Source organism: Rhincodon typus, chromosome 2, assembly GCF_021869965.1.
Source record: "Rhincodon typus isolate 14 chromosome 2, sRhiTyp1.1, whole genome shotgun sequence".
Taxonomy (NCBI): domain Eukaryota; kingdom Metazoa; phylum Chordata; class Chondrichthyes; order Orectolobiformes; family Rhincodontidae; genus Rhincodon; species Rhincodon typus.
Window position 1 is genome coordinate 28,301,800 of NC_063333.1, and position 16,181 is coordinate 28,317,980.

The 16,181-nt window shown below is 40.8% G+C and overlaps 1 protein-coding gene across 2 annotated transcripts in view; it reads left to right on the top strand.

Moving 5' to 3' along the window:
- The window catches only part of LOC109921486 (cAMP-responsive element modulator-like), an 85,697-nt gene that overhangs the window by 24,737 nt on the left and 44,779 nt on the right, over positions 1–16,181 (top strand). For both annotated transcript variants that reach the window (XM_048614266.1, XM_048614275.1), the window contains one exon: positions 13,990–14,136. In XM_048614266.1, coding sequence (XP_048470223.1) covers positions 13,990–14,136 — 147 coding nt within the window. The remainder of the gene's footprint in view (positions 1–13,989; positions 14,137–16,181) is intronic.

Sequence of the window (16,181 nt, forward strand, 5' to 3'; positions counted from 1 at the left end):
ATATTTTGAAGTGGTTTGGTCTGGTCCATAATAGCACTTCAGGCCGAGCCGTTAGTGTTTGAAACTCTGGCTGATGGGGTTTAACGATACCCCTGTTGTGAATGTGTCAAGGTCCTGTAACTGGTGAGTTCTTCTGTGGCTGAGTACAACGGTGTATGAGAAAAATTGCTAGGGGTCACAAAGGGAAATCACAAAATTCCTCAAATTGTTAATTTAAGGGAAAGTACAACCCACTATCTTGACGTGAAGAGAGGCGAGAGAAAGAATATTTGGAATAGGGCGTACAGATGTAATGCAGTGTCCATTTTGAAATCATACATTCTATCCTCTGTTATGTAGTACCCTGATAGTGTGTGTCGAGTCTGTCTAAGTGGGAGGTTGAAGCGAACAACATAGCTAGTTTCGCTGAAAGCTAAATAAGTTCCTTGAGGGAAGAGCTCAGCAGGTCTGGCAGCATCTGTGAAGAAAAAATCAGAGTTAACGTTTTGGATCCGATGACCGTTCTGAGGACCCAAAACGTTAACTCTGACTTTTTCTTCACAGATGCTGCCAGACCCGCTGAGTTTTTCCAGCAACTTCTGTTTTTGTTCCTGATTTATCTTTTGTTTTATTTTTAAGCTCCTTGAGGGACTTGGATAGTGCCTATTTAATAGGAACAACATGCATTTGTCATTGCAAAGCCCTAAGCTACTTTGAACCTGCCTATTTACATCAGTTAATGAAATGGCTTTGGGCAGAACAACAATATTTGTGCTATACCATCATTATTTAACTTTTAAATAGCTCCAACAGCAATAAATGAGGGACACAGCCGACTTGGAGTATAATTTCCAAGGTTTTAGAGTAGATTTTTAGCCCGGGTTGTGGATGTTGTGGTTGGTTGGCTCGCCGAGCTGGTTTGTTGTTCCGCAGACGTTTCGTTACCATGCTGGGTAACATCCTCAGTGCAGCCTCCGATGAAGTGCTGTTGTGGTTTCCCGCCTGTTATTTGAAATCTGGTGTCCGTTGGGCTGGATTACCTCACTTCGGGTTTTCTTTCGCAATGGAGTGTATATGGGGTCGAGCTCTATATGTTTATTGATGGCTTTCTTAGTGGAATACCAGGCTTCCAGGTATTCCCATGTTTGTCTCTGCTTGTCCCAGGATCCTGGTGTTGTCCCAATCAAATTGTTCGTTCTCCTTGTGTATGTGGATAGACATGAGTGAGTACAAATACATAGAGCTTGACACCATATACACTCCATTGTGAAGGAAAACTGCAAGTGGGGTAATCCAGCCCAATGGACACCAGAGTTCAAATAACAGGCAGGAAAACACAATAGCGCTTCATCGGAGGCTGCACTGATGATGTTACCCAGCAGGGTAATGAAACGTCTGTGGAACAACGAACCAGCTCGGCGAGCCAACCAATCGCAATAGGAGTATAATTCTCTGATGCTGGTCACCTTACTAGAGATTACAGATTGTGAAAAATTTATCATTAGAAAGGAATGTTCTAATATTCAAGTGGTTGAAATGAAATAAATGATACTATGGTTCCTAAAAATAAAATTTAGGTGAGTGACTTAGATTGAAGGAAGACATTGTCAGGTTTGATGAGACCCTATAGATGTCGGTGCAGAAACAGGCCATTCAGTGCGTTGAATCTGCTCCACCATTCAATGAGATTGTGGGTGATCTGATAATCGATTCCATTTTCCTACCTTTTCCCTATAATCTTTTGATTCCCTTACTAATTAAAAATCTGTTTATCTCATCCTTCAATAAACATAAGAACCCGGTCTCTACTGCCCTCTCAGTAAAGAATTCCAAAGATTCACTGCCCTCCGAGAGAAGAACTGGAGGGTGGCTAATGTTGTACCTTTGTTACAGAAGGGTTGTAAGGAGAACCTGGGGAACTATAGACCTGTGAGTCTGACTTCAGTTGTGGGTAAATTGTTGGAGGTGATTATAAAAGATAGGATTTATGGACATTTAGAGAGGCAAAAAATCGATTAGGGATAGTCAGCATGGTTTTCTGCTCGGAAAATAGTGTCTGTCAAATTTGATTGAGTTTTTTGAAGAAGTTACCAAAAAGGTTGATGATGGTAGAAGAGTGGATGTTGTTTGTTTGAATTTTAGTGAAGCCTTAGACAAAGTTCTGCCTGGTAAACTAATCAGTAAAGTTAGGTCACATGGTATTCAAGGTGAGCTTGCCAATTGGATACATAATTGACTTAATGGCAGGTGACAGAGTAACGGTGGAGGGTTGCTTTTCAGACTGGAGGCCTGTGACCAGCAGCATTCCACAGGGATCGGTTCTGGGTTCTCTTTTGTTTGGCATTTACATAAATGATTTGGATGAGAATATAGAACGGCATGGTAAGTAAGTTTGCGGATGACACCAAAAGTGGTGCCATTGTAGACAGTGAAGAAGGTTTTCAAAGATGACAAAGGGATCTTGATCAAATGGTCAACGGGCTGAAAAGTGGCAAATGGTGTTCAATCTGGATAAATGCAAGATATTGCATTTTGGTACAACAAACAGGGGTCGGGCTTATACAATTAATGATAGGGCCTTAGGTAGTGTTGGAGAACAGAGGGACCTAGGGGTGCAGGTACATAATCCTTTAAAGTTTGTGTCACATTCTAGACAGGATGGTTAAAAAGGCGTTTGGCATGTTGCCGTCATTGCTCAGTCCTTTGGGCATAGGAGTTGGGACGTTATGTTGAGGTTATACAGGACATTGATGAGGCCTCTTCTGGAATGCTGTGTCCAGTTATAGGAAGGATATTATCACGCTGTAAAGGGTTTGGAAGAGATTTACCAGGATGTTGCTGGGAATGGAAGGTTTGAGTTATAAGGAAAGCCTGGATAGGCTGGGACTTCTTTCACCGGAGCGTAGGAAGTTGAGAGGTGACCTGATAGAAGGTTATAAAGTAATGAGAGGTTTGATAGAGTTGGTGGTAGTTGTCTTTTCCCTTGGATGGGGAGTTTCAAGACTAGGGGACACGTTTTTAAGGTGAAAGGAGAGAGATTTAAGAAAGACATAAGCGACAAATGTTTTACACCGAGAATGGTTTGCATGTGGAATGAAATTCCTGATGAAGTGGTGGATGTGTGTACAATTACAACATGTAAAAGACATTTGGTTGGATATATGAATTGAAAAGGGTTGGCAGGATATGGGCAAGGAGCAGACAGGTGGGACTAGTTTACTTTGGGATTACTTTTGGCATGGCCTGGTTGGACCGAAGCTGTTTGTTTCCGTGCTGTATGACTCTGTGACTTATGACTCTACAAATAGGTCCTCATCTCTGTCCTAACTGGGCAACCACTTACCCTGAAATTCTGCCCTCTGGACCTCAACTCTTCCTCCAAGGGAAAGTAACTTCTCGGCATCTACCCTGTCAAGATTCTTAAGAATCTTGTATCAATATGGTTGCTTCATTCATCTAAACTCAGTACAGGCTCAACCTGCTGAACTTCTCATAATACAATCCCTCCATACCTGGGATCATCCCATTGAACCTTCTCTGGACAGTCTCCAATGCCCTAAATAAGGGACCCAAGACTGTTCACATAATCCAGATGCTGTCTAGCCAGTGCCTTATTATGTTTCAGCTGGACCATAGTCCATTTTATAGTCCAGTCCCATTGAAATAAAGGACAGCATCCTGTTTGTATTCCCTATTATTTGCTGAATATATATGCTGTCTTTTTTTTGTGGTTCATGCACTAGGACCCCCAAATGCATCTGCAGCAGCTTTCAACAGTCTTTCTCCATTTAAATAATATTCAGTTCTTCTAGTCTTCCTGCCAAAGTGCTTAACCTTGCATTTTCCCGTATTAGATTCCATCAAAGTTTTTACCTATTCACTTGTATGTAAGGAGCTCTCCAATATATGTAAGAATGTTAGGGTTGTAATGGTAGGGGATTTTAACTTTCCAAACATAGACTGGGATTATCATAGTGTTAAGGGCTTTGATGAAGAGGAATTTGTTAAAATTGTATAAGAAAATTTTCTTATTCAGTATGTGGGTGTACCTACTTGAGAAGGAGCAAAACTTGACTTTCTGTTGGGAAGTAAGGCAGGGCAAGTGACTGAGGTGTCAATGGAGGAGCACTTTGAGGTAAGTGATCATAATTCTATTAGTTTTAAAACAGTTATGGAAAAAGATATTCCTGATCTAAGTATTCAAGTTCTAAATTGGAGTAAGGCCAATTTTGACAGTATAGGGCAGGAACTTTCAAAAATTGATCGCGGGAGGCTGTTTGCTGGTGAAGGGATGGTTGGAAAGTGGGAGGCCTTCAAAAGTGAGATAATGTGAGTTCAGAGACAGTATGTTGCTATAAGTGCAAAGGAAAAAGCTGCTAGATGTAGGGAATGCTGGGTGACTAAAAAAATTGAGGCTCTGGTCAAGCAAAAGGAGGAGGCATATGTCAGGTATAGACAGCTGAGATTGAGTGAATCCCTAGAGGAGTATAAGGGCAGAAGGAGTATACATAGGAGGGAAATCAGGAAGGCAAAAAGAGGACATGAGAAAGCCTTGGCCATGTATGTGTGGAACCACAAGAGATGGGTGAGATACTAAAATATTTTGTATCAGTATTTACTGTGGAGAAGGACATGGAAGCAATGGAACTTGGGGAAATAAATAGTGATGTCTTGAAAAGTGTCCATATCACAGAAGAGGAGCTGCTTGAGGTCTCAAAATGGATAAAGGTAGATAAATCCCTGGGACCTGATCAGGTGTATCCCAAACTTCATGGGAAGCTCGGGAAGAGATTTCTGGATCCCTTGCTGAGATACATGTATCATCGACAGCCACGGGTGAGGTGGTGGAAGACTAGCGGTTTGCGAATATGGTGCCATTATTTAAGAAAGATGGTAAGGAAAAGCCAGGGAACTACAGATCTGTGAGCCTGACATCAGTGGTGAGTACATTGTTGGAGGGGATTCTGAGAGACAGGATTCACGTGCATTTGGAAAGGCAAAGACTGATTAGGGATCGTCAACATTGGGTTGTGTGTGGGAAATCACGTCTCACTAACTTCAATTTTTTGAAGAGGTGACGAAGAAGAGCGGTAGACGTTGTCTGTGTGGACTCCAGCAAGGCGTTTGACCAGGTTCCATATGATAGATTGGTTAGTAAGGTTAGATCACATGGAATCCACAGGGAGCTAGCCAATTGGATACAAATTGGCTTGAAGGTAGGAGACAGAGGCTGGTAGTAGAGGGTTTTTTTTTAGACTAGAAGCCTGTGACCAGTGGTGTACTGCAAAGATCACTGCTTTTTGTCATTTTATATAAATGATTTGGATGTGAATATGGGAGGAATAGCTAGTAAGTTTCTAGCTTACCTTATTGGTCAGAACATTGTGTGTAGGAGTTAGGATGTCATGTTGTGGCTGTAGAGGACAATGGTGAGGCCAATTTTAGAATACTGTGTACAGTTCTGGTTGCCCTGCTATAGGAAAGACGTTGTTAAACTTGAGAAGTTGCAGGAACGATTTACAAGGTTGTTGCCGGGATTATAGGGTTTGAGCTAAAGGGACAGCTTGCATTTTTCTCTGGAGTGTCAGAGGCTGACAGTGACCGTATAGAGATTTATAAAATCATGAGAGGCATAGATAAGGTGAATAGCCAAGGTCTTTTTCCCAGGGTAGGGAAGTTCAAAACTAGAGGACATAGGTTTAAGGTGAAAGGAGAAATATTCGAAAGGGACCTGATGAGTAATTGTTTTATGCAGAGGTTGGTGTGTGTATGGAACGAGCTGCCAGAAGAGGTGGTGAAGGTGGGTGAAATTACAACATTTAAAATGCATCTGGATCGTACATGAATAGGAAGGGTTCAGAAGGATATGGGCCAAATGCAGGCAAACGGGACTAGTTCAGTTTAGGAAACCAGGTTGGTGTGGATGAGTTGGACCAAATGGTTTGTTTCTTTGCTGTACCACTCTATGACTCTATGACACTTAACCCATCTGTATCCCTGTACAGACTCTTTATGTCATCTTCACCATTTGCGTTCCCCTGTATTTTTGTGATATCTGCAAACTTGGTCATAGTGCGTTCACTTTCCTCATGCAAGTCAGTTCTTTACATTGTAAATAAATTGTAGCCCTGACACTGATCCCTGCAGCACTCCACTAGTTAAAAGTTGCCAACCTGAAAATGCCCCCTTACCCCAAATCTTTGTCTTCTCTTATAGAGTCATACAGGGGTCGACAGCACAGAAAAAGGCCCTTTGGCCCCTTGCGTCGGCATTGGTCAAAACAGCCATCTAACTATTCTAATTCCATTTTCCAGATTCCAACCACCCTCTGAGTGAAAACATTTTTATTCACGTTCCCTCTGACCTTAAATTTATGTTCCCTGGTGTTTGAGCCCTCCACCAATTGGAAAAGTTTATTTTTGTCTGTGCTCCTCATAACTTTATACATCTGAATCATGTCCCTGTAAGTCTCCTCTGTTCTGACGAAAACAATCCCAGTCTATCCAATCTCTGTTCACAATTAAAACTTTTCAGCCCAGGCATCCTGGTAAATCTTTTCTGCAGCCTCTCCAGTGCAGTCACATCTCTCTTAAAATGTTGACTCTAGAATTGCTCACAGTACTGTAGCTGTGGCCTAATGAACTTTTTTACAAATCTGGCATGGATCCCTGCCCTTAAACCCTATGCCTCGGCTAATAAAGGTAAGAATCCCATGTGCTTTATTAATCGATCGGCCAATCTGACCAACCTGTCCATATCCACCTGTAATCTAAGGCTACCCTCCTCACTATTTACCATCCCACCAATTTTTGTATCATCTGTGAACTTAATGACCAACCCTCCTATGTTCAAGGCTGAATTCTCACGGACAGCAGGGGCACGAATACTGGTACCTGTGGAACCCTGGTGGACACGGGTTTGCAGTCACACAAACATTCTTCAACCATCACCATCTGCTTCCAGCCACTTAGTCAAGTGTTGATCCAGTTCGACAAATTTCTTTGGATCTCACGGGCTCTTATCTTTCTATCAGTCTCCCATGTGGGAACTTATCAAAAGTCTTGCCGAAATCCAAGGTAGACTACGTTTTTTTCTTCAAAAAATTTAATCAGGTTGGTCAGACACAATGTCCTCTTAACAAAACCATGCTGACTGTTAGTTAGCCAATCCTCACCTGTGCTAATTTGCTACCTCCAGCACTGGGCATTTATCTTATTTAGTATCCTTCTGTGTGGTACATTATCAAATGACTTTTGGAAAATGAAATATATAACACCCACTGTTTCCCCTTTATTTAATATAAAACAAAGTGATGTGAATGCTGGAGAAAACAGCTGTTTTGAGTGTAGTGACCCTTTGTGAGAATGAAATACAGCTGGGAAAATGGTATTTTTGTTGAATACCTCTTCATCAATTCTGCTAGTTACCTCAAAGAATTCCAGTAAGTTTGTCAGGCATGATTTTCCCTTCATGAAGCCATGCTGACTTTATGTATTTATAAATTCCCAGCTATTGCATCCTTATTAATAAACACTAGCAACTTTCCATTAACGGATTTAAGCTAACTGACCTATAGTTACCTTTTTTAAATTCCCTTTTTAGGATGGTGGTAATTATAATGGAAATTGGCAGTTTTCTAATTCTCCGGCACTTATCCTGAACCTAACATTCTTGAAAGGTTATTACCAGTGCATCCGCAATCTCTGCAACTACTTTTTGCGATGGATCCCGTCAGGTCCAAGGAGTTTCAGTTTTTACCCCCATTTGTTTTATAGAATGTTTTCCTCCAGTGATAGTTAATATACTTACTTCCTCTCCCCTTTTTATCCTTTGATTATTGATTATTTTTCGAATGCGATTAGAATCATTCTACCATGAAGAATGAGGCAAAGTATTTATGCAACTCCCCTGCCATTTCATGGTTTCCCAGCCTCATTCTTGAAGGGGCCTCTGCTCAGTTTGGCCCCTCTCTTCCCTTTTATATTTGTAAAGAAGTTGCTACTGTCTGTCTTGGCACTACTTGCAAATCTACCCTCATCTTATTTTTGCTGTCTTTACTTTTTTGGTTATCTTTTGTGGGTTTTTTCAAACTACCCAAAAACAACCCAATCCTCTGTCTTACCACTAATCTTTGCCACCTTGTCCTAATTTCCTTTGTTAACTATGATTGACTTATCCCGTACTGTGGAGGCCTACTGACACTCTCACCAGTGTTGTCTTCCACTTGTTATTTCTTACCTTCACCCATATATATTTTACATCTTCCAAACCAAGATAATTTCTTCTTATCAGTTTTATTTCATCTCATGCTAACAATGCTACTGTTCCATCCTTTCCTTTCTATCTGTCCTTTTTAAAAGTCACGTACCCCTGAATATTTGATTTCCAGCTTTGATCTCCTTATAACCATGCCTTTGTAATGGTTATAAAATCATACTGACTAAAGTATAATTATGCAGTTTATTCATTCATTTTGTCTTTTTATCATTTTACTGTTTTTCTATGTTTGTACATTCAGTCCCTTCCTGTACCACTTTAAATGTCAGTATCCAAATAGCTGCCTTGTTGCGCTGCCATATCCATTTGCTTTGTAAGTCTACATTTCGCGTCTTCCCAGAACCCACATGTACTGCCCCTAATATATTCTTTAATTCTGAAGAAGATAGAGCTTGTGGTAGCCTTAGAAATTATGTTTTTGGTCTCAATTGTGTAAGGATTTGTGTAGGATGAGTAGGGAATCAGTAACACTCAATCTTAAAAAGGAACAATGAAGGATCTGGCCAATTGATTTCTTTCTATAGTTGGAAGAATGTTCAGTGGTCTACAGAAGTTTCAGCCACAACAGATGGGCTTAACACGGTGACTCTATTGTGCATGTACTTTAGAACAGCCTTTGACAAGGTTTCATGTAAGATTACTGGAGGAGACCAAGAGTTTTGGCGATGGAGGCAGAACAGAGACATGGATTGAAATTAGAAAGTTCTGATTTGGCATCTATTTGAGGAAACCATGCAGGAATGATTGCTGGTTTGAATCTAGAATGAAAATTGTAGAAGTTATGAATAATTTTTTTGAAGACTGAGTTGAAGTGCAAAGGGATATTGATAGCAGTAATTGCACTGAGACAGCATCTTTGAATGCAAAATATCATAAAGCATTTCATGTTATCAAACTATTTAGCATTACAATATATGATGCAATAGATGGCCAAAAGTTTTGTTAATGAGCCAGGTTTTGAGGAACATATTGAAAGAGGGGGGAAATGTGAAGAGGTCAAAGGAAATTGTAGAATTCACCTGAATTAATGGCTGACAATGGTAGGGCTATGCAAATCAGAGATGTGCAGGAAACTAGATGTGGAGCAATGCAAAGACCTAGGAGGAGTTCAGGACTGGAAGGATTGCAGATCAAAAGAGACCCAAGGTGATTGAAGGATTTTAGCAGAAGGTTGAGAATTACAATGCTGGACCAGAAGTCAATGCAGAGAATGGCTAATAATAGGGAATATTTTGTGTTAGAATTTTATGTAATTTGTTTCAAAAGGAAGCATGAATTGTTACTTAAATGGAATTGGGGTATAGGTTCATAACATTACTTAAGGTTGATAAAGCTACAAAAAATCTCAAGGAGTTTTTCTTTCAACAGAAGGAGGTGAAGAAAATAAAAGGCATGAGATAATAACAAGCAGTGTTCCATGTAAGCCATGAAGTCACAAAGTTTGCATACAGCCTACCCAAAAGTTGTCCTTGGGCTATGTGTGGCTGTGAAAAAAATACTTAAAGGGTTCATGCAATTAAATACATTGCACATGCACTTAAAAAAAGAGGCAATTGAAATAACTCCATGAAGGAGTTACCCTTTATTTACACATGCATAGTACTTGACACTGGTATAGCTAGCACAGAGCTGACTCCTAGAGTGAGCAGAACCTCTGATATTCCTGTTCATATCTGTCAGCCAGGGCTCCCTGATTGGATCAGGTTAACAGCCCCAATCAGGTAACTCATATTCTGTGAGATCTACCTGGCTGACCTCATTCCAATCACTTTAGAAATATTGATATTTCTTCATTTAAATTCCAAGCCAAATCTCAGTTAGAGTAGTGTGTGACCTATTGCAACTGAAAAGATGGGAAATAGGGCCGAATTAGGCCTTTCAGCTTTTGAAAACTGCTCTCCCATTCAATAAGATCATGGCTAATCTGTTTGTGTTTTGAAATTCATATTCCCCATCTACCCCAATAACCTTTGATTCTCCTGTTTGACAAGAATTTGTCCACTTCTGTCTTCAAAATGTTCAATGACCCCACTTCGACCACCTTCAGAGGCAGGGGGTTCCAAAGTTGCAAAATATTCTGAGAGAAAAACTTCATTCCCATATTTGCCATGAGAGGGTGACCCCTGATTTTAAAACTGTATCCCCAAGTTCTGGACGGACCCATAAGGAGAAGTATTCTGTCCATGTCAACCTCAGCAAGACTGTTGCAGAACCTCACACACTTCAGTCAAGTCATCCCTTAGTCTTTGAAGCCCCAGTAGAAACAAGTGCAGCCTATTCAACCTACCCTCTTAAGTCAAATCATTTATTTCTGGCTGTGACTATAGTAAACCTTGTCTTAACCAACACCAAAGAGTTTACATCCTTCGTGAAATAAGGAGATCAGAACCGCACAGAGTATCCACGATGTTCTCTCACTACTGCCCGGGATTACTGAAACACAACGTCCTTATTTATATGTCCAATTCCTTTCGTAATACAGGATAACACTCTTGGATACCTGCATACTAATCTTTTGTAACTTGTGCATTGGAACAACTAAGTCCCTCTGCATGTCAGAATTCTACAGTCATTTGACATTTAAATAATACTCTTTTTTTTTATTCTTGCCAGAGTAAGGAACTTCACATTTTGCCGCTTTATGCTCCATTTGCCAGATTTTTATTCAGTCACTCAGCCGAGTTATATCTATCTGCAACTTTCTTATGTTAGACAAAGGAGAGCCAGTGGACATGATCTATTTTGATTTCCAGAAGGCCTTTGACAAGGTGCTGCACGGGAGGCTGCTAAATATGATAACAGCCCATGGTGTTAAGAGCAAGATACTGGCATGTGTAAAGGATTGGCAAAAGGCAAAGAGTAGGGATAAAGGGTCTTTTTCAGGATGGCAACCAATGACTAGTGGAGTTCCGCAGGGATCTGTATTGGGACTGCAACTGTTCACGGAATACGTTAACTATCTCGATGAAGGAATTGAGAACATTGTTGAAAAGTTTGCAGGTGACACAAAGATAGGTGGAGTGAAAGGTAGCATTGAGAAAGCAGGGAAGCTGCAGAAGGATCCTGGCCAGGCTTGGAAAGTGGGCAAAGAAGAGGCAGATTGAATACAATGTGGGAAAGTGTGAGATTGCACTTTGGTAAGAAGAAAAGTTGCAGACTATTTTCTAAAGGGGAAAAGGCTTTGGAAATGGGAAATCTGAACCACAGAGGGACTTGGATGTCCTAGTTTAGGATTCACTTAAGGTTAACTTGCAGGTTCATTTTAGCAATTATGAAAGCAAATGTAATGTTCGCATTCATTTCAGGAGGGCTAGAATACAAGAACAAAGATGTACTGCTGAGGCTGTATAATGCTCTGGTCAGACCGCACCTGGAATAGTGTGAGCTGCTTTGGGCCCTGTAAGTTAGGAAGGATGTGCTAGCTTTGGGAGGTGGTCCAGAGGAGGTTCTCAAGTAAAGTCCTGGAAATGAAGGTCTTGTCTGCAGTTGATTATTCTGAGTCTGTACTCTATGGAGTTTAGAAGGATAAGGGGGTGGGGGGGGAGATGGAATCTGATTGAAACTTACAGAATACTGAGAGAGCCAAAAAACTGCTGATGATGGAATCCAAGGTAGACTAATAGGAGGCTGGAAGAACACTGCAAGCCAGGCAGCATCTGGAGGAAAGGAGCAATCAAGATTTTGGGTATTACCCTTCATCAGGACTGCATACTGAGAGGCCTGAATAGAGTGGATATGGAGAAGATGTCTTCACTAATAGGACAGGCTAGGACCTGAGGATACAACCTCCGTGTAAAGGGATAACGCTTCAGAATTGACATGAGGAGGAGTTTCTTCGGTCAGAGTGGTGAATCTATAGAACTCATTGCCGCAGAAGGCTGTGAAGACCAAGTCATTGAGCATATTTCAGACAGATATGGATATGTTTTTGACTCCTAAGGGGATCAATGGTCATGGGAGAAGGCTGGAGAATGGGGTTGAGAAACACCTCAGCCATGTTTGAATGGCGGAACAAATATGATGGGCAGAATGGCCTAGTGCTGGTATGTCTTATGGTCTTGTGGGCTATTTCATAGGTTGAGGGAATTGATTCAGGACTTGGGAAAACTTCAGCATTCCTCTGAATGGTGTCTTGGGATTGTAGTGAGGGCCTTAGTTTAACATCTCATTTGAAAGCTGGTCCTAAACAGTATAAATTCTTCTCCTTACTGCACTTATTTACAATGTTGGGTGTACACTTGGATTGGGGCTTGAAACATAAACTGACGCTAAGCTGAGAATGCTGCGATGCGAAGCTGATTGAAATTGAGAGTCCAGTGTCCCAAACTTTGGATACACTTGTCAATGAGTCTATATTTCTGTATCACAGCATTTGGTAGGGTTTGCTGCAAGAATTCGTTGCCAAAGTCTTAAGTCTTTTGTTTAAAATTTGCTTCAATAATTGATCAGCTTTGTTGCTGTCAGATTTATGACTGGACACAGTCATAATAGGAATGTATTAGCTGTTACAGGAACATGGGAATAGGTGTAAGCCATTCGGCCACTCAAGCCTATTCTGCCATTTAACGAGATCAAGGCTGATCCGTGGCCTAATTCCATATACCCGCCTTTGGTCCATTTCCCTTGTACCTTTTGCTGAACAAAATTTTATTGATCTCAGACTTATAATGATCAACTGAACTAGCATCAGCTTCCGTTTGTGGAAGAGACTTCCAAACCTCCACCACCTTTATGTGTAGAAGTGTATCCTAATATCTCTACTGTGTGGCCTGGCTCTAATATTTCGACTATGACTCCTATTTCTAGAATGTCCGACCTATGGAAATACACCAGATGTAGTGCATACTGACGCTGCTGCCGAGTGGCTGTTTTGAAATCCGAGATCTATACTGGTTGTGTGATTGGCCCTAATGTGATTTTCAGAGTTTTTATGTTGTTTTATTATCATAGATCATAGAATCCTTACAGTGTGGAAACAGGCGCTTCGACCCAACAAGTCCACACTAAACCTCAGAGCATCCCACACAGACCCATCCCCCTGTAACCCACCTAATCTACACTTCCCTGAACACTACGGGCAATTTAGAATGGCCAATTCACCTAACCTGCACATCTCTGAACACAATCAGCAATTTGGCGTGGCCAATTCACCTAATCTGCACATTTTTGACTGTGGGAGGAAACCAAAGCACCTGGAGGAAGCCCACGCAGACATGGGGGGAATGTGCAAACTCCACACAGACAGTCACCTGGGTTTCTGGCGCTGTGAGGCAGCAGTGCTAACCACTGAGCCACCGTGCCGCAAGAAAAGGTTGAAGAGGATTATTCCTGAAATATTCCTGTCAGAAAGTCATCTTAACTGTGTTAACACATAGCAACTGCATTGTTTAATTATGTTTGTGATTTTTAGTAAGATGGTATCATATTTTTCCTCAAGAATACTAAAGAGGTAAGAATTTGAGGAGACCAGAGATCTCTGAGGGCTTTAGGATTTGAAGATAATGATTTAAAAACAAGGATGAGAATCTTAAAATAGAGGTGTTGCTTACATGGGAGCCAGTGTAAATCAGGGAGTGCAGGGGTTCTGGATTAAATGAAGCTTACTGTTAGTAAAACAACTTTTTTGCTGTAAGGTGATAAATGTTTATAATGAATTTTGAAGATGAATGTATATTGTTTTAATACATTTTAAATTAATAATTATAATATTTGCATATTGTTGTTTCTTTTCAGGTATCTGTAGCTGGTACTCAAGTTGCTTCCGGGTCTCCAGCCGTAACTGTTGTACAGTTGCCTTCTGGCCAGACTGTGCAGGTCCAGGGAGTAATCCAAACCGCACAACCCTCTGTCATACAATCACCACAGATACAGACTGTACAGGTTAGCTGTAGTGTTAAATTACTAAACCTTTCTCCAGAAACATGAATGCTTTGCAAACATAAAGCCACCATTACTGCGTAAAATAGCCAAGATGGATAAATTTTAAGATGTGTTTTTATTTTCTCATGGGTTGTAGATGTCACTAATAAGGCCAGCATTTATTGCTGTTCTATATGGGCTTTGAGCAGGTGGTGATGAACTGCTGCCTTCTATCACTGCAGTCGGTCTGGTGAAGTTTTTCCAAAGGGTTGTTGGGCGTCAGAAATTTCAGAATTCTGTGATGGTGGAACAATGACACCTGGTCAGGATGGACATCTTGAAGGTGGTGTTTCCGTTTCTCTGCTGGTCTTGTACCCCTAGGGTGTAGAAGTCACAGGTTTGTGATATACTATAAAGAAGGCTTTGATGACTGATAATGTACAAACTGCGACCATCATGTTCTGTTGCAGGGAGAAACAAAAATTTTAAGGCATTGAGTGAGGTGCCAATCAAATGGGCTGCTTTTTCCTGGTTGGTGTTGAGCTTAATTTATTGCCAGAGCAATGATTTCTGCGCTTGACCTGTACGTTGTAACTCTGGACAGGTTTTGAGGAGACAGGAGTCACTATCGCAAAGTCAAAATAAGTATATTGCTGGTCCCAATAAGTTTCTGATCAGTGACTTCCCAGGGATGTTGCTGGTTAGGGATTCTGGTAAGGTTGTGAGATGTCAAGGGGAACTGATTCAACTGTCTTGTCGGAAAAGGTCAATACTCCCTATTTCTGTGGAGTGAATAGTCCTTGGCATTCATCATTTCAATCCTGTTTGTTATCCTGGACTTGCTGTATTTGAGTGTGAATGGCATTATAATTTCAAGATTTGCCATTGATACTGATCCAACAGGTAGATGGAAAGGAACTGAAACAGGATCCAAAAGTCTTTGCTCCTGTTCGCTGCCTGCTTCCCCAAGACCTGAAAAGTCTGGCTAATCAGGGTTAATTGAAAATGGTGGTCTATTCTGAAACCTGCAACCTAATCATAATACTTAAACGACCATGTTGCTCTGACAAGTAGGTTCATTGCCCATTCTGTTCTGAATCTTTTAAAACCAGATGTGGCAGGTTGCAGTTTGATTTTAAATTCCATCCAACCTTACCACAATTTTTTTGTGTGGCTGTAATTACTCCCTTATTCATCAAATAGATGACTGTATTGATTCGAAGGATATAAGTATGCAAGGATATTTCATAAATTAACAATTACAACCATAGTGAATCTTTGCTCTTAAAGGAAGACATTTTTCCATTTGTTTTTGATTTCAATAAATTCTTTGAAACTCTTTTTGATTCCAAAATGAAATTTGAAATAAAATGGATTTTGGATGCAACCTTTCCGGCTTCTTTAAATGAGGAACTCATTTGATTTATTATTGTCACATGTACCTAGGGACAGTGAAAAGTTTTGTTTTGTGTGCAGTACAGGCAGATCATACCATACAAAGTGCATAAGGCTAATAGAACAGACCAAGGAATACAATGTTATAGCTGCAGAGAAGGTACATAGGGAGCTAAGTGAACATTAAATTTGAAATTTGAGAGGTCCATTCAGAAGTCTAACAACAGCTGGGAAGAAGCTGTTCTTGAATCTGTTGGTGTATGTGTTCAAGCTTTTATATCTTCTGCCCAACGGAAGAGGTTGGAAGAGATTATGAGGAGGGTCAGGAGGTCTTTGATTATGTTGGCTGTCGTTCTGAAGCAGCGAGAAGTATAGATGGAGTCAATGGATGGAAGATTGGCTTGCATGATGGACTGGGCTGTGTACACAAATCTCTGTAGTTTTGTACGGTCCTGGGTAGAGCAGTTGCCGTACCAAGCTGTGATGCATCTGGATAGAATGCTTTCTATGGTGCATCTGTAAAAATTAGTAAGAGTCTTCATGGACATGCCAATTTCCTTAACCTCCTGTGGAAGTAAAGGTATTGCTGTACTTTCTTGACCATTGCACCAATGTGAGATTGCTGGTGATTGTCACCCCTAGGAACTAGGAATTGGCACAGGTGATGAAAA